We start from the raw sequence: 24,838 nt of genomic DNA on the forward strand, positions 1-24,838 counted from the left end.
AAGATATTACCGTTTTTAATGTCCTGTTGGTAGGATAGTCTTGAACGGAGCTCATCCAGTTTATTCTCCAGTGATTGCACATTGGGCAATAGAACGGATGGTAGAGGCGGGTTACCCAATCGCCAACAAATTCTCACAAGGCACCCTGATCTGCGTCCCCTGTATTTTCTTCATGCGAATGACGAGGATTTGGGCCTTGTCTGGGAGCAACATTATCCTTTACGCCAGACTCATTAAAGGAAAAATCTTCTTCCAGTTCGAGGTGAGCAATCACTGTTCTGATATCCAAAACCTATTTTCGGTCATAAGAGACGGTATCATAAAAAATATGTACAAAATAAGCACAGTTGGTTAGGAGCCCGTAAAACGGCAGTCATCCCCTCCGGCGCCATTAATCAACAATGTTTGGTGTGGTTGTCAAGAGGTCAAGGACCTTGAGGATTTAAAGACACTCATACTTCTCGAGCCGTTCAACAATTACCTTCTTGAAAGGGTTGCTACCTACATTAATGAGCACAAGGATCTCACTCTTGAGAAAGATGCAGTCCTTGAAGATGAGTTTGTGTTGACACATAAAACTAATAAGGATAATAAAAGGAAATAATGTGGGTAAAAATAAATCAAATATCATACAAATTATTTWAAAAAATTATTAACTAAACAAAATCAACCTGATTTTCTATTAAAAAAAACAAATTCTAATCAGGTCCCTACACAGGCTCAAAAGACTCCTGAGAGCAAGGGACATTTCCTAGCGACAAGAGTCCTTGCAGTGCTTCTGCAGTGAAGTCTTGGAGCACCAAAAACTTATCGGCCGCAGATGTAATGATGCCCAGGTTCTTCGACACGTGTGCTGTACAATTAATCACTGTGGCTATAAATGCCACAAAATCCACTTCACAATGAGTGTATCCAGATCACTCAATTGACTTTAAACACCAGCAACTGGTTGCAATGCATCCACTACCATATCTTCAACACTGTTGTCTCTTGCCCCTTCGACTCTCTTCACCGCCTCCACATAGGAGATGTGCTGCACACCCCTGATCCTTGACCTCCTTCAGTCTAACAGGGCACTCAAGGAAGTCATTCAGTCTAACAGGGCACACAAGGAAGTCCAGGGTATGATCCGAACCACAGTTGCCACATTTTCCATTGACAGATTCTTCAGTGATATACTTCTCCCGTCTGCAAACGTTTGACACGTGACCATATCCTTTACAATTCCTACACTGTAATGGTCTGGACACAAATGCTCTCACCACATACCTCACCAATCCAAGCTTCACATATTCAGGTAGAGTCTCCTCAAACAAATATCAATACGTTTTTCTCCTTCCTTCCATTTACCATACGGGTCAGGCGACGTGCACTGACCACTACTGGGATTTTCTGACTAAGGTACTCGTCATCTACAGTACCAGTATTTATTTTTACTATTTTCTACATTGTAGAATAATAGTGAAGACATCAAAACTATGAAATAACACATATGGAATAATGTAGTAACCAAAAAAGTGTTAAACAAATCAACATATATTTGATATTTGAGATTCTTCAAAGTAGCCACCCTTTGCCTTGATGACAGCTTTGCACGCTCTTGGCATTATCTCAACCAGCTTCATGAGGTAGTCACCTGGAATGCAATTCAATTAACAGGTGTGCCTTATTAAAAGTTCATTTGTGAAATGTCGTTTGAGCCAATCAGTTGTGTTGTGACATGATAGGGTTGGTATACAGAAGATTTCCCTATTTGGTAAAATACCAAGTCCATATTATGGCAAGAACAGCTCAAATAAGCAAAGAGATACGACAGTTTAAGACAAAGGTCAGTCAATACGGAACATTTCTTCAAGTGCAGTCGCAAAAACCATCAAGCGTTATGATGAAACTGGCTCTCATGAGAACCGCCACAGGAAAGGAAGACCCAGAGTTACCTCTGCTGCAGAGGATAAGTTCGAGTTACCAGCCTCAGAAATTGCAGCCCAAATAAATGCTTCACAGAATTCAAGTAACAGACACATCTCAACATCAACTGTTCAGAAGAGACTGCGTGAATCAGGCCATTGCTGCAAATTAACCACTACTAAAGGACACCAATAAGAAGAAGATACTTGCTTGGGCGAAGAAACACAAGCAATGGACATTAGACCGGTGAAAATCTGTTCTTTGGTCTGATGAGTCCAAATTTGAGATTTTTGGTTCCAAAAACGCAGAGTAGGTGAACGGATTAGTTCCGCATGTGTGGTTCCCACTGTGAAGTATGGATGAGGAGGTGTGATGMTGTGGGGGTGCTATTCTGGTGACACTGTCAGTGATTTATGTAGAATTCAAGGCACACTTAACCTGCATGGCTACCACAGCATTCTGTAGCAATACACCATTCCATCTAGTTTGCGCTTAGTGGGACTATCATTTGTTTTTCAATAGGACAATGACCCAACATATGTCCAGGCTTTGTAAGGGCTATTTGACCAAGAAAGGGAGTGATGGAGTGCTGCATCAGATGACCTGGCCTCAAATCACCCGACCTCAACCCAATTGAGATGGTTCGGGGTTGAGTTGAACCGCAGAGTGAAGGAAAAGCAGCCAACAAATGCTCAGCATATGTGGGAACTCCTTCAAGACTGTTGGAAAAGCATTCCAGGTGAAGCTGGTTGAGAGAATGCCAAGAGTGTGCAAAGCAGTCATCAAAGCAAAGTGTGGCTACTTTGAAGAATATCATATATATTTTGATTAGTTTAACACTTTTTTGGTTACTACATGATTCCATGTGTTTTTTCCTATTTTCACATGTTACTTCTGAGGTGGACAATTTTGCCAGATCCAGTGCCTGGTTCTTCTGTTCTTCATCAACACAATTAACCAAAACAAGGCAGCTTCTAGTCACCTTGATTGAATCCAACTGCTTTCTTCACAGTCCTCGATATTACAAATGGATTTCCCAAATGAATCTCCTTGTCCCAAAAACGCAGTCCAATAAGAAATGCATTATTGCACCGGTCCTTGTCTTCTACAATTTTAGCTCGTTTTGTTCCATTCTTTGATTTCACTATTGTCCATTAATTGTCACACACTTCACTTGCCGCACTTTCAGATTCGAGCACAGTTGCCATTTCCTCTTCCTCCGTCTGATAGTGATGACCCGGGTGGGAGGGCTTCTATCTGACCATGCTAGAATGGACCTGAATACATGCCTGGTATCAATAACAAGATAAAACTAGCTAAAACGAGCCACTTATGATTCCTCACATGGTAGCTTCTTTTCATTGTTGCTAGACCGTTCAGAATCATAACAATGCAAGCTTCTGGCCCCATCAATGCCCGCACATCATTTTCGTGATGTTGTCAGCCAAACCGTCTCTTAGACGTTTTGTATAAACTAACCTATAACCACAGATAGAAAGAACAATGAGCCAAATATTTCCCTGGATGTATACATGTGAAGCATCTGGTTGGCTTTTCCTCTCACTACCAAATATGGTTATGAGAGGAAGCCCYGTGGCCGGCAGTGGGAGAAGATGGAGCGAGATGAACTTCTGCCTATTTTCTCATCGATTAAACATTTAATCTCCATACAGTTTTCTGTTTCCAAAACTATAATATGTAACAGAGTGTAGACTTTGTAGACTTTACCCGTTGCCAAAGTTTCAAAACATTTTGTTTTTTAGAAGGAGCGCAAGGGCAAATTGATTATTGCACACGTGTACTTGAGAGTAGGCGTTCCCTAATGGAAAAAGGCAAATGAATGCTAGAATGCACCAATAGGATCTCACTAGCTCGTGCTTGGCTCTGCCCACCTCCTTGCTTGTTCTGCCCACTGATTAATTTGCTCCCATTGGAAACAGGCTGTGGTCTATCTTGGGTTAGTTATAAAAAATACTTCTTACAACGTTCAGTATTGGAAACGTGGATGTGGGTACACAGACCTGGGAGCAACTGCGGCCCCTTATGATGAGTTCAGATTTTTTGTGGCCCCCACCCCCATCAAAGTTGCCCATCCCTGTCCTATGCGGAGGCAACCAAAATAGTTTTGAAAGCCAATTACTTTGTTGAAGATATGTGTTGCAGTCCAAACTCAAAGTAGACAGCCCGACTCGGCCCTAAACCCTCAGCCCCTGAATGACGTTTTACATCATCACATCCGAATGTATCTTAAATGTCCCTTGCCCAAGCGAGGGAGAGTGATGATCGGAGGCAACGTCCTTGGTGAAAATCTTGAAATTGAGCCTAAAAACAACCAACCTGAAGCTATTAATGTACTTAGCAAGCTAACGTAGCTAGCCTGCACTCCTGTCAGGGAGTTAGCTAGCTACAGTTACACATAGCTGGCTAGCTAGTTTCATAGTTTGCTAATTTATTCCAATAAATGTCAGAATTCCAAAAAACATGTCTATGAAGCTAGCTATGTTTTATAGGCTCCTCAGTATGAGACTAAGCCAATTTGCAAACGCTACAATCAATTTCATCTATATACATTATTTAGCAAGCTAGCGTCATAATTTTATCTGACATGACTAAAATGCAGCCATGTTGATAATGTGACACTTTGCGGTCACCGGAGTATGACATGTGACTACAGTTTGCATTGAATTGTGTGTCAGATCAACCCCACAAGTGATCAAAGTTCTTTAGTCGCTCCCTCGAGCTAAATTGAGGGCCAAGGGGGCAATGTTGGTGAATTGGACCTCCACTTAAGATGGCAATCAAACTGCATCCGGTTGCGACAGGGATTCCCCCGAGGGAAACTGGCTAGCACGAGAGCTGAGGGGGTGAAAATAACCTGTTTGGACTGCAGCCACGGTCGCTTCTGTGTCAAACAAGAGAACCGGATACGCTGTGGGTTAAAAAGGTGGATTTTGTAGCATTCATAGAAACTGTTATTAACTGTATGGCACAAATATCAAAGAAGTTGGACATCATTGTGGCTGCAGCTGAAAAGTATCTGGGACTTCAGGAGTTCACAGCGGAAGATCTACAAGGGGTATTGGCAATGGAAGATGTGTCACCCTTTTTTAAAAAGTGTTTTTGTTGTTGTTGGTAGTTTGTATGGATATTCCCCCCAACCCAAGAATGTTCCCATTTTTGGGATCTTTTTGTTTTCATCCCGCACATTAGGTGGCAGCAATACACCTTTTGGGTGTACTCTGCCAATAAACCTTAAAGAAGAAGTAATGGAAGCGAACATAGTTATTATTACATATGTGACGTAACACACTTTAGCTTGCGTTACAGCCTAGAAAGAAAAGTTCAACAACTGGTAAAGAATCAAGCCAACTGGTAGTCTAATAAACTGACGTCAGTGCGAGTCGAACAACTATTCAGCACAGCCTACATTTCAGCAACTTCTTTTACGATCGAAAAAGGCTGTCAACGCCTATATTGCTTGAAGATCACAGACAAACAACCAGTAGGCAGTTGTAATGGTAAGCGGCGAAGGGATTCATGTTGAAACTGTTTTGGTTATACGTTTAAGTGATGTTTTGATCTGTGGTGTCCGCAACAATGTGTTATTGGTAATTGGGAAAACAATGGTGTACATTTTAAACTGACCATAAATTGCTCCTGTATAATGAGAGATAGTTAACATTTGTGTTGACAGGATCGGAAAGGGCGATGCCATTGTGGATTTGGAGTGCGAGGGAGAAGTCATGGTTAGCCCATCATAGCCCAATAATGGACTAAAGAAGCCTAAAGTTACTCCTTATCGTCAAAGGACATTAAATGTTCCGTTTATAGACGAAATGGCTCTGGAAGCCAAACCCGCTAAATACTCCATCTAAACATTAATCGAGTCTCAATTGCCTTACGGTTCTATATACATAAATCCCTCGACTTTCCTAACACATCAAAATAATTTCACAAATGCAAAATACACACATGGTTGATTTATGATTTATTTAAGCGTCATACACCTACCAGTACCCAGCCCACATGGGCTTACAAGACTACACATTTCCTTGTACTAAAAACAAAATAACATTTTACAAATTATAATAATCATGGCAGGTACAGCTACACTACACAAAAAGTAATTGTTTTAAAACATTTGCAGCCGTCAGWATTTTTTGCAGCGTCACACGGAACCCAAACCGGCTGCGCGCGTGCGCTATCGTGCATAAATGTATTTCACCCCCACCAAACGCAGGTTAAAATATCAAAACAAACTCTGAACCAATGACATTAATTTGGGGACAGGTCGAAAAGCATTAAACATGTATGGCTAGTTAGCTTGCACTTGCTAGCTAACGTTAATTTGTTCTATTTAGCTAGCTTGCTGTTGCTAGCTAATTTGTCCTGGGATATAAACGTTGAGTTGTTATTTTACCTGAAATGCACACGGACCTCTACTCCGACAATTAATCCACACACAAAACAGCCAACCGAATCGTTTCTAGTCTCTCTTCCTTCCAGGCTTTTTCATCTTTGAATTTATATGGTGATCAATCTAAACTTTCATTGTATTACCATGACAAACGGCAACAAAGTTCGTCTTTCAATCACCCACGTGGGTATAACCAATGGCACGTGGGTACCTGCTTCTATAAACCAATGAGGAGATGGGAGAGGCAGGACTTTCAGCGCGATTTGCATCAGAAATAGGAATGACTTCTATTTTAGCCCTTGGCGTCCCAGACCCTTGTTGGTAATTAATTGAATAACATGGATTTATAAATGTATTTTGCGACGCTACGTGTCCGGTCTGGTCAGTTTTCCGTTTACACACAGGTGTTCAGAGACGCAGATAGCTAATTAGCACAGGTAGTCCACTCTGTCTTCCGCCATTGGGGGCTATTTTATGGGTGCTGAAACCAGTCGTTTCATATAAAACCAAAATTGTTATGTCGGAGCTTCAGTAGTTGCTTCTCAACTCCATCCTAAATCGTTGAGTTTAATCATCTACTTATCGTGGGACTTATTTTAAGAGCCCCGAGGTCTTCTCTAAAAGGTAACGCAAATTACGGTACGGTTTTGGAAACATAAGGAATGTGTCTTTCGTATCGGAAAAAAGAGGGTATATTACGARACATCTTTTAGGGTTTCCGCACGGCCGTATCTTCATGTTACAGCGCGTGTTAACGGAAAACCGAGGCAGCCATCTGTGTTAATTGGCTATCTAGCGTGCTCGGAACATCTGTGTGTAAGCATACAGTGCATTCGGAAAGTATTCAGACCCCTTGCCTTATTCTAAAATGGATTCAAGTTTTTTTTAATCAACCTACACACAATACCCCATAATGACAAAGAAAAAACAGGTTTTTAGAAAATGTATAAAAAAAACAGAGAATTACATTTACATTACAGCCTCGATTCTTCCTGGGTATGACGCTACAAGCTTGGCACACCTGTATTTCCCCTCAATCTTTGTCAGCTTGGATGGGTAGTGTCGCTGCACAGCTATTTTCAGGTCTCTCCAGAGATGTTTGATCAGGTTCAAGTCCGGGCTCTGGCTGGGCCACTCAAGGACATTCCAAGACATGTCCCGAAGCCACTCCTGCATTGTCTTAGCTGTTTTCTTAAAGTTGTTCTCCTGTTGGAAGGTGAACCTTTGCCCCAGTCTGAGGTACTAAGCTCTCTGGAGTAGTTTAATTATTATTATTATTTTTTACTTTAATCTGTTCATCTTCCCCTTGATCCTGACTAGTCTCCCAGTCCCTGCCACTGAAAAACATCTCCACAGCATGATGCTGCCACCACCATGCTACACTGTAGGGATGGTGCCAGGTTTGCTCCAGATGTGACGCTTGGCATTCAGGCCAAAGAGTTCAATCTTGATTTCATCAGACCTGAGAATCTTGTTTCTCATGGTCTGAGAGTCCTTTAGGTGCCTTTTGGCAAAGTCCAAGTGGGCAGTCATGTGCCTTTTACTGAGGAGTGGCTTCTGTCTGGCCACTACCATAAATGCCTGATTGGTGCTGCAGAGATGATTGTCCTTCTGGAAAGTTCTCCCATCGCCACAGAGGAATTCTGGAACTCTGTCAGAGTGACCATCGGGTTCTTGGTCACCTCCCTGACCAAGGCCCTTCTCCCCCGATTGCTCAGTTTGGCCGGGCGGCTAGCTRTAGGAAGAGTCTTGGTGATTCCAAACTTCTTCCATTTAATAATGATGGAGGCCACTGTGTTCTTGGGGACCTTCAATGCTGCAGATTTTTTTGGATACCTTTCGCCAGATTTGTGCCTCAACACAATCCTATCTTGGAGCTCTACGGACAATTCCTTTAGCCTCATGGCTTGGGTTTTTTTCTCTGACATGCACTGTCAACTGTGGGACCTTTATATAGACAGGCGTGTGCCTTTCCAAATCATGTCCGATCAATTGAATTTACCCCAGGTGGACTCCAATCCAGTTGTAGAAACATTTCAAGCATGATCAATGGAAACCGGATGCACCTGAGCTCAATTTCGAGTCTCATAGCAAAGGTTCTGAATACATTACATTACATTTAAGTCATTTAGCAGACGCTCTGAATACTTATGTAAGGTATTTCTGTTTATATGTAATACATTTGCAAAACAATTTAAAAACCTGTTTTCGCTTTGTCGTTAAGGGGTAGCGTGTGTAGATTGAGGAAAACAATTTAATGAATTTTAAAATAAGGCTGTAACAAAATGTGGAAGATGTCAAGGGGTCTYAACTTTCTGAATGCACTGTAACTGGGGAGGGAGTGTAGTTCGTCAACTGGAGGCACACAGAGCATATGGATCTGTGCAAAACTGCTATAGTAAGTGTGTATTTTTATTTGAAAGATTCTTTCTCGCTGTTATGAATGTGAAAGATAAGGGGCATATCGTCATATGTTTCGAAAACCGCTTTGCAAGCTATGATTGACACGTTTTTCTAAACGATAAAACCTAGCGTTGAAATTGTAGTTCACACTGAGCCAACCTTGGGCAAGTTTTTTTGTTGTTGTTGAGAGTTAAATTATGGTGAAACTGAGTAMCCTACATATTGATACGAACAACCCAACACCTAGCGACCTCGTCAAGGGGTTAACTGTTGCTGGACCTGGGTTCGAGTCCTGGTCGGGGCTACCCCGCYAATTCACTACACTGGTGTCGGAAGTGGGAGGGTGCCCGTTAGGCCATCGGAGAGGTGTGCACATGAGGGACTTGGTATAGTATTGAAATGCGGGGACATTCTTTCCCAAAGGAAGAGAGTATAATGTAGTGACCAACCCAACACCTAGCAACCTCGTCAAGACCTCTTGGCATAACGGTTAAGGTGTTGGCTTGACAGTCGCTGGATCCGGGCTCGAGACCCGGTTTGGGCTACCCCCCGAATTCGCTACAATAGGTTTTCTTTAATACAAGAACCATAACCATTGACCAAACCTTCTGTGTATTTTTCTAAATCCTCTGTGAATGAATCCACAATGAGCAGCCTAGTGTGTAAAGAGGGCAGTGCTGTTATGTGACACAATATATATTTCTCACACACACACACACAATCTTTACCAGGAAAAATAAGGAAAATTCACTGGGATCCTCTAAACCAGGAGAATGCTCAGTACCTGTGCAGGTGATAGTGCTATCAATATTTATACTTTTTTATGATATTGATGGCATCTTTAATTGCAGGAAAAGTAGAAGGCTGAAAACACGTCAGGATCAAAGGAGAATCTCACCTCTTCTGAAAAACACTCTAAAACCAAAGAGGTAAGCATTTTGGTAGAATTTGTTGCTGTACTCTTTATTCATCAATATGGAATCTCAAAACTCAGAATGTACTTAACTGGTAACTGTAAAACATGTGTCCATTTCAGCCAGCAGTGACAGTCTCTCAGACAAGACCTCAAAGGTGAGGCTGGTGTTACACAATGCAACTTGCCTCCAGTTTGTTTTGCATGCAACTAAGTTGCATTTGGATCGCTTCATATAACACCCCCAGCAAATAATAAGCAGCTTTTAATTTGTCTTTTTTATGTGTCTTTATCTGTCAGAACAAACTGGTTGGAGCCATGAACAAGCTGAATCCTTTTAAATCAACTCCCAAAGTAAGACAGCATAGCTGTTGTACTAGCCAATGAGATTACACTAATAAGATCCCTCCAGAAAAAAACAGATTTCACTTGTTGAAAATCACATGATTTCGTGTGAAATTTCAATTCACGTGAAACTCATGTGGTTTTTCCATAGGTGGTGCTTATTTTCTTTCAATATCATATGATAGTTTGAACTATGAAGATAGAGTAATTTCATTTATAACGATGCTTGAGACTGATAGTTTGAGCTGAATATGGTGGCAACATCTACAGCCCGAGAACAAACATACTGAACAAAAATATAAATGCAACAATTTCTATGATTTTACTGAGTTACAGTTTATATAAGGAAATCAGTCAATTTAAATAAATAAATTAGGCCCTAATCCATAGATTTCACTTGACTGGGAATACAGATATGCATCTGTTGGTCACAAAAATGTGTCAATTAACTTTTTGTCCTGAATARGAAGTCTTATGTTTGGGGCAAATTAAATACAATACATTACTGAGTACCGCTCTCCATATTTTCAAGCATAATGGTGGCTGCATCATGTTACTGGTATGCTTGTAATCGTTAAGGACAGGGGAGTTTTTCAGGATAAACAAAGAAATGCAATGGAGCTAAGCACAGGCAAAATCCTAGAGGAAACCTGGTTGTCTGCTTTCCACCAGACACTGGGAGATAAATGAACTTTTCAGCAGGATAATAACCTAAAACACAAGGCCAAATCTACAGTGGAGTTGCTTACCAAGAAGACYGTGAATGTTTGAGTGGCAGAGTTAGTTTTGACATAAATCTGCTTGAAAAACTATGGCAAGACTTAAATTGGTTGATTATTGCTAGACAACCATTTAACAGAACTTGAAGAATTTTGAAAAGAATAACGGGCAAATATTGTACAATCCAGGTGTGCAAAGCTCTTAGAGACTTACCCAGAAAGATTCACTGCCAAAGGTGACTCTAACATGTATTTACTCAGGGGTGTGAATACTTATGTAAATTATATTTGTTTCATTTTCAATAAATTAGCTAACATTTCTAAAAACATGTTTTCACTTTGTCATGATGCGGTTTTGTGTGTGTGTYTATAWATAWATAAAWAAAWATAGATTTAATCCATTTTGAATTCAGGCTGTAACACAACAAAATGTGGAGTAAGTCAAGGGTTATGAATACTTTCTGAAGGAACTGTATATAAGGAACCAGGATCAGATGTTGAAGAGCCACCTGCCACCACAGAAAAGCTTGCCAGCCACAAACATTCCTATGCACGGCCCTGTTCATCTGTTACTGTTCCTGTTTCATTGTGTAATTCAAGTCATATTGCATGTAATTTATTTCTGTCCGAATTTCCATGGAGCCCTATCAAAACTGAATCCATTCTGCTCTTTAACTACAGTAAATATTCCAATGAATTTAATTAACTGTTGGTGGTGGTGCTTGTATCAATGATTATGATTTTTGTGAAATGTTCGTTAGGATTATGATGGCGTGATGTTTTCAAAGTCGTGATAGTTGCGGTTTGTGTTGTTGGTGGTTTTGAGTTCAGTGCAAGTGGTGATGCTGCAGAGATGTGTTAATGAATATGGTGAGAAGGATGATCCCTTTAAAATAACAATGACTTTCCTTGTTCAGAAGGACAATGAAGATACAAAATTACTCGGGGACAAGGAGAGGCAGGAAGAGGAYAAGCAAAAAACAGTGAGTTTGTTACATAATTTATACCACACACACTTGTTCTACTATCCTAGCGGGGACCTAAAATTGATTTCCATTCAAAATCTTATTTACCCTAAACCTAACCATAATTCTAATTCTAAACATAACTGAAAATAGCCTTTGTGATTGTGGGGACATTGGAAATGTTCTTTGTTTTACTATCCTTGTGGGGAGGATAGAAGAACAAGACCATACACACAATCAAAGTTGCTTTTCTCTTTCGAAAGTCCCCTCTCTTCCTTGTCTCCACCTTTTCCTAAAGTTCCCACCAGCCTTTGCGTCTCTAACTCTCACAAAGTCACAGGAACAGAACAGTGATTGACTGTGAGTGTCCTTGTCAGGTCAAAAGCAATCTGATCCAGAGAGAGAGGAAGGAGAGAACTGAAACACAGCCGGCAGTTCCTCCCAGACCCACTGAAGAGGTAGGCAAACTGCTCCTCCTTACCGTATGTCAAATGTTTTATATATCTCTGCTGAGGTTGTCTGTCACCTCTCCACAGGAGCTGAAGGATATAGCCTTACATGACAGACTGAAGAAGAGAGAGACGGACGACAATCAGGTATGGTTTARACCAGTCATGTTCATTTTTGGATGTGTGTTATCTATAGTGGGTCTGAATTTAATTAGAGGMTCAAAGATCATACTACCAAGACTTACTAATCTCTCACCATTAACATGGGGAGGTTAGCATGTCATGGAAGCATCCACATTAGCGCTGTCCCGGACAAAAAAATAAATACATATTAGTTGTCCGAAAGTCATCTGTTCGATTCACAATTTTTTTTAACGAGTACGTTTCCCTATATAGAKACTCTGTGTTTAAATAAAATCAACTAAATGCATTGAGCTTGTCTAATGCTTTTTTTGATGAAATAAAACACAAATGACTCGAGGGAGCCAGAGATCAACATAATCTGAAGAAATCCTAAACTTGACCCAACCATTCTCCCTCTCCTGCTGGCTTTTGCAGATTCTGCCATTACTCTCCTGAAGTTGCCGGTAATTGGCTAAATGAGGAGTCGGCAACCTTTCTCATGTGGAATGCCAATTTATCTTACTATTTCTACCGACCTGTGTGCCAGTTGTGGTTTTCATAAGCACATTGTGGAATAGTTTTGTTTATAATAACGTCTTCCAATCTCAGTCATTGTCATGTGATTAATCAAATTCTATCCAAATTTGAATAAAAATTATACAAACCTAAAGTGACTTCTATTGCCATTGCCAACTATGTAAAAGTATTGCCTACATAAAAACAACAAATAAAAACATTGCAGCCTGCAAGTAGAAAATATTCTGATTAAAAAATAAAAAAAATAAAATAAAAAAAACCTATAAATCACATTGGATATGCATGGCCTGTCTGCAATGAACTTGAATTTTTTGATCAACTATTAACTTTGGTCTGGCCTAATGCTTGCGCTAACAAACTTGCAACATGGTATAAAATATACTGGGAGCTCAGTTTCTGTGCCAGTGAGCTCAGGACAGACACAGCTGTAGGCTGTTTACGCAAGGGATATGAAACAGTGCTTGACTTGGGCAGGAGCTCACTAGAGCTGAGTACCGACACCTCAAATGCTCTACTGCTTGAGCTCCTGTTCCTCTTATAGAATATTAGCTCAAAAGMATTGTGGAGCTCATGTACTTAAACAGTACCAGAACCTATTTGTCTAAGTCAWGCACTGATAAGTTATCAGGTAGGTCTATTTGATGACGTTTCCACTGGATCGGAGCATGACATTTTCCCCTTTCACGCTGAGTGGTTATCGAAAGGGAGAGAGCTGGAAAGATTTTAAAAATACATTGAGGAATTATTGTCATTCTCAATGGATGTAAAAACAGACTTTGTTTGCTTGCTATTTAGGTGAAGAAAACATTACTTTGAGAAGCTCTACAGCCAATCAGAAATACTATCAGATCCCCAAATGGGCACATTCCTATTCCTACATTTGCGAGCAGGCCAGGTAGCCTACAGGCCTACTTCTAAGTGTAAACAAACTCCAAGTGGGCTGTCGTGTGCCTTTTACTGAGGAGTGGCTTCTGTCTTMCCACCACCATAAAGGCCTGATTGGTGGAGTGCTGCAGGAATGGTTGTCCTTCTGGAAGGTTCTCCCATCTCCACAGAGGAACTCTAACTCTGTCAGAGTAACCATCGAGTTCTTGGTCACCTCCCTGACCAAGGCTCTTCTCCCCCGATTGCTCAGTTTGGCCGGGTGGCCAACTCTAGGTAGAGTCTTGGTGGTTCCAAACTTCTTCCATTTAAGATGGATGGAGGCAACTGTGTTTTTGGTGACCTTCAATGCCGCATACATTTTTTGGTACCCTTCCCCAGATCTGTGCCTCGGCAAAATCCTCTCTCAGAGCTCTACAGACAATTCCTTCGACCTCATGGCTTGGGTTTTGCTCTGACATGAACTGTCAATGGTGGGACCTTATCTAGACAGGTGTGTGCCTTTCCAAATTATGTCCAATCAATTTAATTTACCACAGGTGGACACCAAGTTGTAGAAAAATCCCAAGKATGATCAATGGAAACAGGATGCACCTGAGCTCAAGTTCGAGTCTCATAGGCAAAGGGTCTGAATACGTACAGTACCAGTCAATGGTTTTTCTTTGTTTTTACTATTTTCTATATTGTGGAATAATAGTGAAGACATCAAAACCATTAAATAATACATATGGAATCATGTAGTAAGCAAAAAAGTGTTAAACAAATCTACATATTTTATATTTGAGATTCTTCAAAGTAGCCACCCTGATGACAGCTTTGCACACTCTTGGCGTTCTCTCAACCAGCTTCACCTGGAATGCTTTTTCAACAGTCTTCACTGTCAACTGCGTTTTATTTTCAGCAAACTTAACATGTGTAAATATTTGTATGAACATAAGATTCAACAACTGASACATAAACTGAACAAGTTCCACAGACATGTGACTAACAGAAATGGAATAATGTGTCCCTGAGKAAAGGGGTGGTCAAAATCAAAAGTAACAGTCAGTATCTGGTGTGGCCACCATCTGCATTAAGTACTGCAGTGCATCTCCTCCTCATGAACTGCACTGTGATATGTTACCCCACTCTTCCACCAAGGCACCTGCAAGTTCCCGGACATTTCTGGGGTAAATGGCCCTAGCCTTCACCCTCCGATCCATCAGGTCCCAGACGTGTTCAATGGGATTGAGATCCGGGCTTTTCGCTGGCCATGGCAGAACACTGACATTCCTGTCTTGCAGGAAATCATACACAGAATGAGCAGTATGGCTGGTGGRATTGTCATGCTGGATGGAGGGTCATCTCAGGATGAGCCTCTTTTAGTGTCCTAAGTTTTCATAACTGTGARTGTTAGTGTCTTAACCACTGTTCCACAGGTGCATGTTCATGTTTATGGTTCATTGAAAAAGCATAGGAAACAGTGTTTAAACCCTTTACAATGAAGATCTGTGAAGTTATTTGGATTTTTACGAATTATCTTTGAAAGACCTGGTCCTGAAAAAGGGAAAACATTTTGTTGCTGTGTTTGTGTGTGTGTATATATACATATACGTATATGTGACCGCCAAACCGGTCATGCTGGAGGATGTTGCAGGCAGCAGAACGTTCTCCACGGCGTCTCCAGACTCTGTCATGTCTGTCACATGTGCTCAGTGTGAACCTGCTTTCATCTGTGAAGAGCGAATGGCAGTGGCGAATTTGCCAATCTTGGTGTTCTCTGGCAAATGCCAAACATCCTGCACGGTGTTGGGCTGTAAGCACAACCCCCACCTGTGGACGTCGGGCCCTCATACCACCCTCATGGAGTCTGTTTCTGACCGTTTGAGCAGACACATGCACATTTGTGGCCTGCTGGAGGTCATTTTGCAGGGCTCTGGCAGTGCTCCTCCTGCCTCCTCCTTCCACAAAGGCGGAGGTAGCGGTCCTGCTGCTGGGTTGTTGCCCTCCTACGGCCTCCTCCACGTCTCCTGATGTACTGGCCTGTCTCCTGGTAGCGCCTCCATGCTCTGGACACTACGCTGACAGACACAGCAAACCTTCTTGCCACAGCTCGCATTGATGTGCCATCCTGGATGAGCTGCACTACCTGAGCCACTTGTGTGGGTTGTAGACTCCGTCTCATGCTACCACTAGAGTGAAAGCACCGCCAGCATTCAAAAGTGACCAAAACATCAGCCAGGAAGCATAGGAACTGAGAAGTGGTCTGTGGTCACCACCTGCAGAACCACTCCTTTATTGGGGGTGTCTTGCTAATTGCCTATAATTTCCACCTTTTGTCTATTCCATTTGCACAACAGCATGTGAAATTTTGATTTCACAGAAGTGTGATTGACTTGGAGTTACATTGTGTTGTTTAAGTGTTCCCTTTATTTTTTTGAGCAGTGTGTGTATATATATATATATATGCGTGTATATGTACACCCATATATATATATTTCTATACACATATATACAGTATATCACAAAAGTGAGTACACCCCTCACATTCTTTTTAAATATTTGAGTATATCTTTTCATGTGACAACACTGAACAAATGACACTTTGCTACATTGTAAAGTAGTGAGTGTACAGCTTGTATAACAGTGTAAATTTGCTGTCCCCTCAAAATAACTCAACACACAGCCATCCATGTCTAAACCGCTGGCAACAAAAGTGAGTACAACCCCTAAGTGAAAATGTCKAAATTGGGCCCAATTAGCCATTTTCCCTCACCGAGGGAGGGAAGTCCCAGTCTGCTTGTCTTCAGCAAACTGTTTGCGGGCTTTCTTGTGCATCATCTTTAGAAGAGGCTTCCTTCTGGGACTTCCTTCTCTACCCATGACTCACTTTTGTGATATACTGTGTATATATATATATATATATATATATATGTATACATATATACATGTATGTGAATATATATGTTTGTGTATATATATACATATATGTATATGTGTGTGTTTCTATGTGTGTATGTGTGTGTGTATATATACGCGCTACTGCTTGACAAAAGAAAATCTTGGTCGACCAACAACCTATCGACCAAACAATCGACCCGTTGACTAATTGGGGTCATCCCTAATCCACATTAACGTGTTTAGAAACTTCTATTCTTATTTACAATAAAAATGACTCCAAAATGACACAATCCATTAATTTCTATTGGGCACTAAATCTGAAACACAACTAAAATAAACTGCAAATGCATCCAAGCTTGATGTTGTCATTGCATTCTAGGACCAAATGCTAAACTTTTGACAACTTTATTTATAAGATTATTTAGGGGTGTCAATTTTGACCCCTACCCTTTTTGAGAAAAAATAACTATTACTTGTTAACAAAGTCTTTCTGAATAATTGTTTTAGTATAAAATAATATAATGGAGCATACAATATAGCTCAGTATTTGAATTGTTTATTTTATACAATTATTACTGCTCATCTTTATCAAGGATGTCAATCATTTCTGACCCCTCTGTATATGTACCYTACCGGTATCTCTGTTTAATTAATGCACAATTGAGATTGTGACTATATTCGTCCTTCTGACTATTTCAGGCTAACCGTAATATGATGCCGAGTGAGAGGAAAGGGAAAACTGCTGAAACTCCAGTGGTTCCTCCTCGACCCACAGAAGAGGTAGGCTTGGATGATTTGACTGATCAGGATTTATAATCGTATCTATCAGTTATCCTGTGTCATGGTGGCTCTTATAGGAGGATTTTGTCTTATGTTTCCAGGAGATAAACAGACCAGCCAGACGTGGTCAGCAAAATACAAAAAAAGACAATCCGGTAAGCGCACGCACATACGCTCACACACCATACACACACACGCACACTCACTCCTTATCTGTAATTTATTTTCTAGGACCAATGTGATGATGAATGCCTTAAAGAGGGTGAATCTCTCTTCCCGGTGGTAAAAGAGGAGGGAGAGAACAAGGACGAAGGAGAGGCCGTGGTTAAACCTACAGATAGCACATCAGTAAGAGTTTGTTTTCATTTTATTTTCTACATCCCTCTCGGCGTGTATCCACAAAGCTTCTCGGAGTAGGAGCGCTGATCTAGGATCAGTTTGGGCTTTTAGAACGTAATGAATATGATTTATATTGACAGGTGGGATCCTGATCCTAGATAAGCACTCATACTCTGATACGCTTTAGGAATACGGGCACAGTACTCTATCCTTGCTGTGTCCATGCAAATATCAGGGTTTCACTTCAATTCAGTTAAGATTATTCCATGATTAAATGCTGGTATTTTCCAGATTTTCTCAATGTTTCTAACAGACACTATGAGGTAACCAAATTAACACTTCCCTTTACTTGCCCTTTGCGTTAATGTATTGATTTGTATTCTATTGTTCTTAGGCCAAGATGCGAGAACCCACGAGACACAATCCATTCATGCCACGCGGTGCTGGAGGCAAGGTAACGTTCAAACCTCTATTTTCATGCACACACATCTGTTGATCTCCCATTGTGTACATTGTAGTTCCCTTCCTCCAGGTGTTAACTATGGTTTACAATATGCATGTTATGGTTCCGTTGTGGGATAACTGTTAGTCCTCTCGTGTAAAAGTTGTTATTTTTGATTTGTGTCTGTTTCAGGGTAAAACCAAGAAGCGTGAACCCCAGCAGGGAGCTTCAGGCAGTGACTCAACAGAGGTAGCTCTGCACCCTGACACTCCTACTAACACTGTTCTGCCAGATACCGGTACTGTTTTAATGGATATCTACTGTACAACCGTCACTCCTGAGGTTTTGTTTGTGTATGCGATGGCTTGACTGCCACAGCTAACAGACTGTAAAGTGGCCCAGGATTGCAAAATGGCCGTCACATGAGGTCTATTAGATGACTAGCTCTTTTTTTCTCGGTCACTGGAAGGATTTCCCCACACGGTATTCTCTGACTCCCAACTAAGAAAAGGATGTTCTTTTTTAAATCTTCTGTTCTTTTTTCTTTCTATCTCTACCTACCAAACACCCAGCCACACCACCTCGCCCCTTACTTTGCATTGTGAATTGATTAGATTGCTATTTGCGTAAACTTGTTCCCCTGCTTCCTGTTTCTTTGAACCCTGGAAGATTTTAGATGCTCCACTTCTGCAAAACAGCAGAGAAAGGAACTGAAATCCAAAATCGCAACTTGAAATCTGAAACTGACACGTATTTTCTCATTTCTGGCCAGTGAATCTGATCTCTGATTAATTGTCTCTATATCTTGGTTGCTACACTGGCAGCAAAAACATTGGTTTGCCAAGAAATATTCTACTTTTCTTTAGTGTGTAGAATGTATACATAACAGCATGTCATTTATCACCCCTGCCCTCTCAGAACAAAGGTGGAAATAAATCATTATTCGACCAATTGGAGGTATTCCGTATTAATCCAGCGGAGCCAGAGCAGCAGGTTGGTATCTGTAAACAATGTTAATAATATCAATCTGTGCTCTTAAATACCCACAGATTTACTTTTCACTCTTGGTTTCCTCTCACTAACTGCCACGGAGTTGTGCATTTGATTTAAATAGATTTTTGATTGAAAAGTATGACTTTCTGAAGCTGATTTAGGAAAATGTGTGTCTCAGCAGAATATGGATGGCCTGATGGAGTGGTGGAGCACAGTGGAGCGTGAGTCCGAAACATGCACACAGTACTGGCGTAGGGGTATTCCTTAAACTTGATCCAAATGATGCCCTTTCTCTTTTGCTGCAGAGTGGGAAGACATGCCTCAAGAGGATGACATGACTGAAAAAGAGGAGGCCAAGTAAGTGATTCCTTATGTTGGGTGTTACCTTATGTGCGTGCACCTGTATAGAACAGCCATGTTATAAAGCTGGTAAATGGGTACATCATACTATAGTAAGTAAGCATGGATAATACTAATTCATCTAAACTTGTTTTCCAGGGTGTTTGCAGTAACAGCTGAGAAGGTGCAGAAAGGTATCCGTGTGTTCAACAAGCTSTTCTCAGAGCGTGCAGAGAGCCTGTGGCAGCACGTCATTGACCTTAACAGCATTGCAGACGCCCTCGACTGTTTCAACAAGAAGACTAAGATCGCCCAAATCACTGGCGGTTCCACCAGTGCGGTAGGAGGCGTATGTACCATTGTAGGCCTCGCCCTGGCCCCTGTCACCTTCGGAACCTCCCTGATTGTCACGGCGGTGGGGCTGGGTGTGGCCACGGCGGGCGGCCTCACCACGGCTGGAGCCGGAATCTCCAACACGGTCAACAACTCCATGGACCGCAAGAAGGTGGAGGCCATCGTGACGGACTACCAGGAGAAGATAACCGACATCAACAAGTGCATGCTGTTCATCAAGCAAGGGATTGAGAGCCTGCGCAGGTTCGATCTGCTGAAGATGAAGAAGCACGCGTACAACCGTGACTTCCCGGGCCTCAACAACATCTACGAGGATGGCGCCATGGCTGGAAAGGCCATCCTCATTAACGCCAATGAGATGATGCGTGTGGTGCAGATAGCCAACGTGGCMGGCAGCACRGCGGCCAGAGCTGTCCAGATTGCCAGCATGGCCACCGGAGTGCTCACCGGCCTCTTTGTGGGCATGGACATCTACTTTGTGGCCAAGGACTCCAAGGAGCTGAAGAAGGGAGCCAAGTCAGAGTTTGCAGCCAAGATCAGGGAGGTGGCGACCCAGCTGCATGATGGACTGGTGGAGCTCAATGGCATACGGGTTGAGCTGCAGTCCTCAGATCCAGGCAACACCAATGAGACTAAKACCCAAAACACAGATAATACCAATTACAGCAAAAAAACGGACGTCTCTGATGACGATATTGACAACTATAAAACCTCTGACAACAAAAGCATTGTTGACAACAGCAATACTTCAGATAACAGCTATAAGACCAGAAAATCCTAAACTGTATTTCCAACCCATCTCTACAACGACACATCCTGTCAGCATTAACACTACTAGTAGCAACGTGGCTCTGATTCCTAAGTCTCTCTTTCATAGCACAAGCYCCCATGCCTGAAACATTTTTTGTTACAGACTGCAAAAATAGAACCAGATAATATCTCCAGTCATCACTGGCTTGGGTTAAGAACTGTTATTTAAACTTACCTCTGTAATATCTAACAAAATATTATATTGTACGACGAGCCCATGTCCACATTTTCCCTTGTCTTGCCCCATAGAGTTGTATTGTAGTTGTGCGCATTGTGCCTGTCTCGACAATATTATCTACAGGACTTTATGAAAAGTAAGGGTTGTAAGTTAAATCTGTTTGTTCATGGGGGCAGGAAACAGTTCACAGATGAAAATTATGGAAATATGTWAAAAAAAACATGACATACATTCTCATGCTCATTATGGAAGGGATCATTGTATCTATATTTTCTAATACAGACTAATGTAAAAAGCAAAACGTAATATTTTAAAGTTCAGCCAAATATTTTGATGGTTTTGATTTTTGATAGAGATACACACACAATCTTTATACATATCTATGGTACAATACATACACATACAGTACCAGTCAAAGGTTTGGACACCTACTCATTCAAGGGTTTTTCTTTATTTTTACTGATTTCTATTATTGTAGAATAATAGTGAATACATCAAAACTATGAAATAACACAGATGGAATCATGTAGTAATCAAAAAAGTGTTAAAATATATTTTGATTTGTTTATGCTTCGGAAAGTATTCAGACCACTTGACTTTTTCCACATTTTGTTACGTTACAGCCTTATTCTAAAATTGATTAGTCCCCCCCCCCTCAATCTACACACAATACCCCATAATGACAAAGCAAAAACAGGTTTTTAGAACATTTTGCTAATTTATCGGCAGCAATTACAGCCTTGAGTCTTCTTGGGTGTGACGCTACAAGCTTGGCACACCTGTATTTGGGGAGTTTCTCCCATTCTTCTCTGCCGATCCTCTTAAGCTCTGTCAGGTTGGATGGGGAGCATGGCTGCACAGCTATTTTAGGTCTCTCCAGAGACATTCGATCGGGTTCAAGTCCGGGCTCTGGCTCCTGTGTTGTCTTGGCTGTGTGATTAGGGTCATTGTCCTGTTGGAAGGTGAACCTTTGCCCCAGGCTGAGGTCCTGAGTGTTCTGGAWCAGGGTTTCATCAAGGATCTCTCTGTACTTTGCGCCATTACATCTTTGCCTTGATCCTGACTAGTCTCCCAGTCCCTGCTGCTGAAAAACATCCCCACAGCATTATGCTGCCACCACGCTTCACCGTAGGTATGGTGCCAGGTGTCTTCCAAACGTGATGCTTGGRATTCAGGCCAAAGAGTTCAATCTTGGTTTCATCAGACCAGAGAATCTTGTTTCTCATGGTCTGAGAGTCTTTAGGTGCCTTTAGGAAAACTACAAGTGGGCTGTCATGTGCCTTTTACTGAGTAGTGGCTTCCATCTGGCCACTCTTCCATAAAGGCCTGATTGGTGGAGTGCTGCAGAGATGGTTGTCCTTCTGGAAGGTTCTCCTATCTCCACAGAGGAACTCTAGAGCACTGTCAGAGTGACCATCGGGTTCTTGGTCACCTTCCTGACCAAGGCCCTTCTCCCCRGATTGCTCAGTTTGGCAGGGCAGCCAGCTGTAGGAAGAGTSTTGGTGGTTCCATTTAAGAAAGATGGAGGCAACTGTTTAGAAAGCACTTTTGCTACACCTGCCATAACAGCTGCTAAATATGTCTATGTGACCAATACAATTTGATTTCTTGGGGACCTTCAATGCTTCAGAATATTTTTGGTATCCTTCACCAGATCTATACAACACAATCCTGTCTCGGAGCTCTACGGACAATTCCTTCGACCTCATGGCTTGGTTTTTGCTCTGACATGCACTGTCTGGTGGGACCTTATATAGACAGGTGTGTGCCTTTCCAAATCATGTCAAATCAATTGAATTTAACACAGGTGTACTCCAAGTTGTYGAAACATGTCAAGTATGATCAATGGAAAAACCATTCACCTGAGCTTAATTTCGATTCTCATAGCAAAGGGTCTGAATACTTATGTAAACAAGGTATTTGATTTTTGTTTTGAATAAATTAGCAAAAATGTATAAACCTGTTTTCACTGTCATTATGGGGTATTCTGTGTAGATTGCTGAGGGAAAAAAAAGTCAAGGAGTCTGAATACTTTCCAAAGGCACTGTATATCTCTGTGGGGTAGGGGTTTAGTCACTATTTTATTCCTAAGAAAACATTGCTAATTGTATTGCTTCATTTTTATGTCAGTCGGGGGAATATGAATTCATATTGAAACTTTCAGGTTTTTAATTAAGTCTAACTTTTATTTTATTTTAGATTAGGAATGAATGTTCTATTACTGAGTAGTGCCTTACTCATTTATATGAAGTCTTATATAAATGAGGTCTCACTTTAGGATTATTCTATTTTCCTGTCTTAGATTGGAAAGGTCTCAGCTGCTATGCAATTCAGTCCCTGTGTCTCCCCTGTCTCCTTCACTTGTGTGTGGTACTGATGCTGGATAAGTGATCTCTCCCTCTTTCTCTTTTACTCACTGACAAACTGGAGATGCCTCTTACAATGGGCAGGGTCTGAGATAATTTTTCATTTGTCAACTTTAGGAACCGTTTTTGTTTTGCAATGTAATATTTATCTAAAGAGTATATGAAATGTAATGAGTTGCTAATAAACTTATGTATTATACAGTTTAATTTGTTTAATTTTAAGGAACAGGGTTACAGACACTTCCCTCGTTCTGCCTCTGCTGCTGTGTCATGCCTTAGATACTGTATTTGTTCAACAAATGGCCAAGCTCATTTATCAAATTGCCCTCTATAGCAATGTTTTCTGTAGCAAGGTGGAAGGCAGTGTGTGTATCTCTGTGTGTTGGACTTGAAAGGCAAAGATTGTAAAAAGATAAGCCATTGATTTAGTGGTTGCAGGGAAAGGGGACATGTATGGTTGAAGTCGGAAGTTTACATACAGCTAAGCCAAATGCATTTAAACTCAGTTTTTCACAATTCCTGACAATTAATCCTCGTAAAAATTCACAATTTTAGGTCAGTTAGGATCACCACTTTATTTTAAGAATGTGAAATGTCAGAATAATAGTAGAGAGAATGATTTATTTCAGCTTTTATTTCTTTCATCACATTCCCAGTGGGTCAGAAGTTTACATACACTCAATTAGTATTTGGTAGCATTGCCTTTAAATTGTTTAACTTGGGTCAAATGTTTCAGGTACCCTTCCACAAGCTTCCCACAATAAGTTGGGTGAATTTTGGCCCATTCCTCCTGACGGAGCTGGTGTAACTGAGACAGGTTTGTAGCCCTCCTTGCTCGCACACACTTTTTCAGTTCTGCCCACAAATGTTCTAAAGGATTGAGGTCAGGGCTTTGTGATGGCCACTGCAATACCTTGACTTTGTTGTCCTTAAGCCATTTTGCCACAACTCTGGAAGTTTGCTTGGGGTCATTGTCCATTTGGAAGAACCATTTAACTTTTGACCCAAGCTTTAACTTCCTGACTGATGTCTTGAGATGTTGCTTCAATATATCCACATAATTTTCCTGCCTCATGATGCAATCTATTTTGTGAAGTGCACCAGTCCCTACTGCAGCAAAAGGACCACCACAACCAACATGATGCTGCCACCCCCGTGCTTCACGGTTGGGATGGTGTTCTTCGGCTTGCAAGCGTCCCCCTTTTTCCTCCAAACATACGATGGTCATTATGACCAAACGGTTCTATTTTTGTTTCATCAGACCAGAGGACATTTCTCCAAAAAGTACGATCTTTGTCCCCATGTGCAGGTGCAAACCGTAGTCTGGCTTTTTTATGGCGGTTTTGGAGCAGTGGCTTCTTCCTTGCTGAGCGGCCTTTCAGGGTYTGTTGATATAGGACTAATTTTACTGTGGATATAGATACTTTTGTACCTGTTTCCTCCAGCATCTTCACAAGGTCCTTTGCTGCTGTTCGGGGATTGATTTGCACTTTTTGCACCAAAGGACATTCATCTCTAGGAGACAGAACGCGTCTCTTTCCTGAGCGGTAGGATGGCTGCGTGGTCCCATGGTGTTTATACTTGCGTACTATTGTTTGAACAGATGAACGTGGTACCTTCAGGCAATTTGGAAATTGCTCCCAAGGATGAAGCAGACTTGTGGAGGTCTGCAAATSTTTTTCTGAGGTCTTGGCTG

The 24,838-nt window shown here is 41.4% G+C and overlaps 1 protein-coding gene across 4 annotated transcripts; it reads left to right on the forward strand.

Moving 5' to 3' along the window:
* Positions 1-5,168: 5,168 nt before the first annotated feature.
* Positions 5,169-23,343, forward strand: LOC111956642 (apolipoprotein L2). 4 transcript variants are annotated; one of them, XM_023977164.2, is made up of 16 exons: positions 5,169-5,426; positions 9,580-9,657; positions 9,765-9,799; positions 9,942-9,995; positions 11,623-11,688; positions 12,048-12,128; positions 12,207-12,266; positions 17,241-17,321; positions 17,423-17,476; positions 17,553-17,669; positions 18,055-18,114; positions 18,295-18,351; positions 19,021-19,095; positions 19,277-19,316; positions 19,401-19,452; positions 19,594-23,343. In XM_023977164.2, the coding sequence occupies exons 4-16, from the start codon at positions 9,960-9,962 to the stop codon at positions 20,567-20,569; spliced, it is 1,755 nt and encodes a 584-aa protein (XP_023832932.1). In that variant the 5' UTR covers positions 5,169-5,426; positions 9,580-9,657; positions 9,765-9,799; positions 9,942-9,959; the 3' UTR covers positions 20,570-23,343. The 4 variants fall into 4 exon arrangements, with proteins under 4 accessions (XP_023832932.1, XP_023832933.1, XP_023832931.1 ...); XM_023977165.2 differs by having other exon boundaries at positions 11,626-11,688; positions 19,274-19,316; XM_023977163.2 differs by having other exon boundaries at positions 5,170-5,426; positions 19,274-19,316.
* The last annotated feature ends 1,495 nt before the right edge of the window (positions 23,344-24,838 follow it).

Source organism: Salvelinus sp. IW2-2015, linkage group LG32 (assembly GCF_002910315.2).
Source record: "Salvelinus sp. IW2-2015 linkage group LG32, ASM291031v2, whole genome shotgun sequence".
NCBI classification, from domain to species: domain Eukaryota; kingdom Metazoa; phylum Chordata; class Actinopteri; order Salmoniformes; family Salmonidae; genus Salvelinus; species Salvelinus sp. IW2-2015.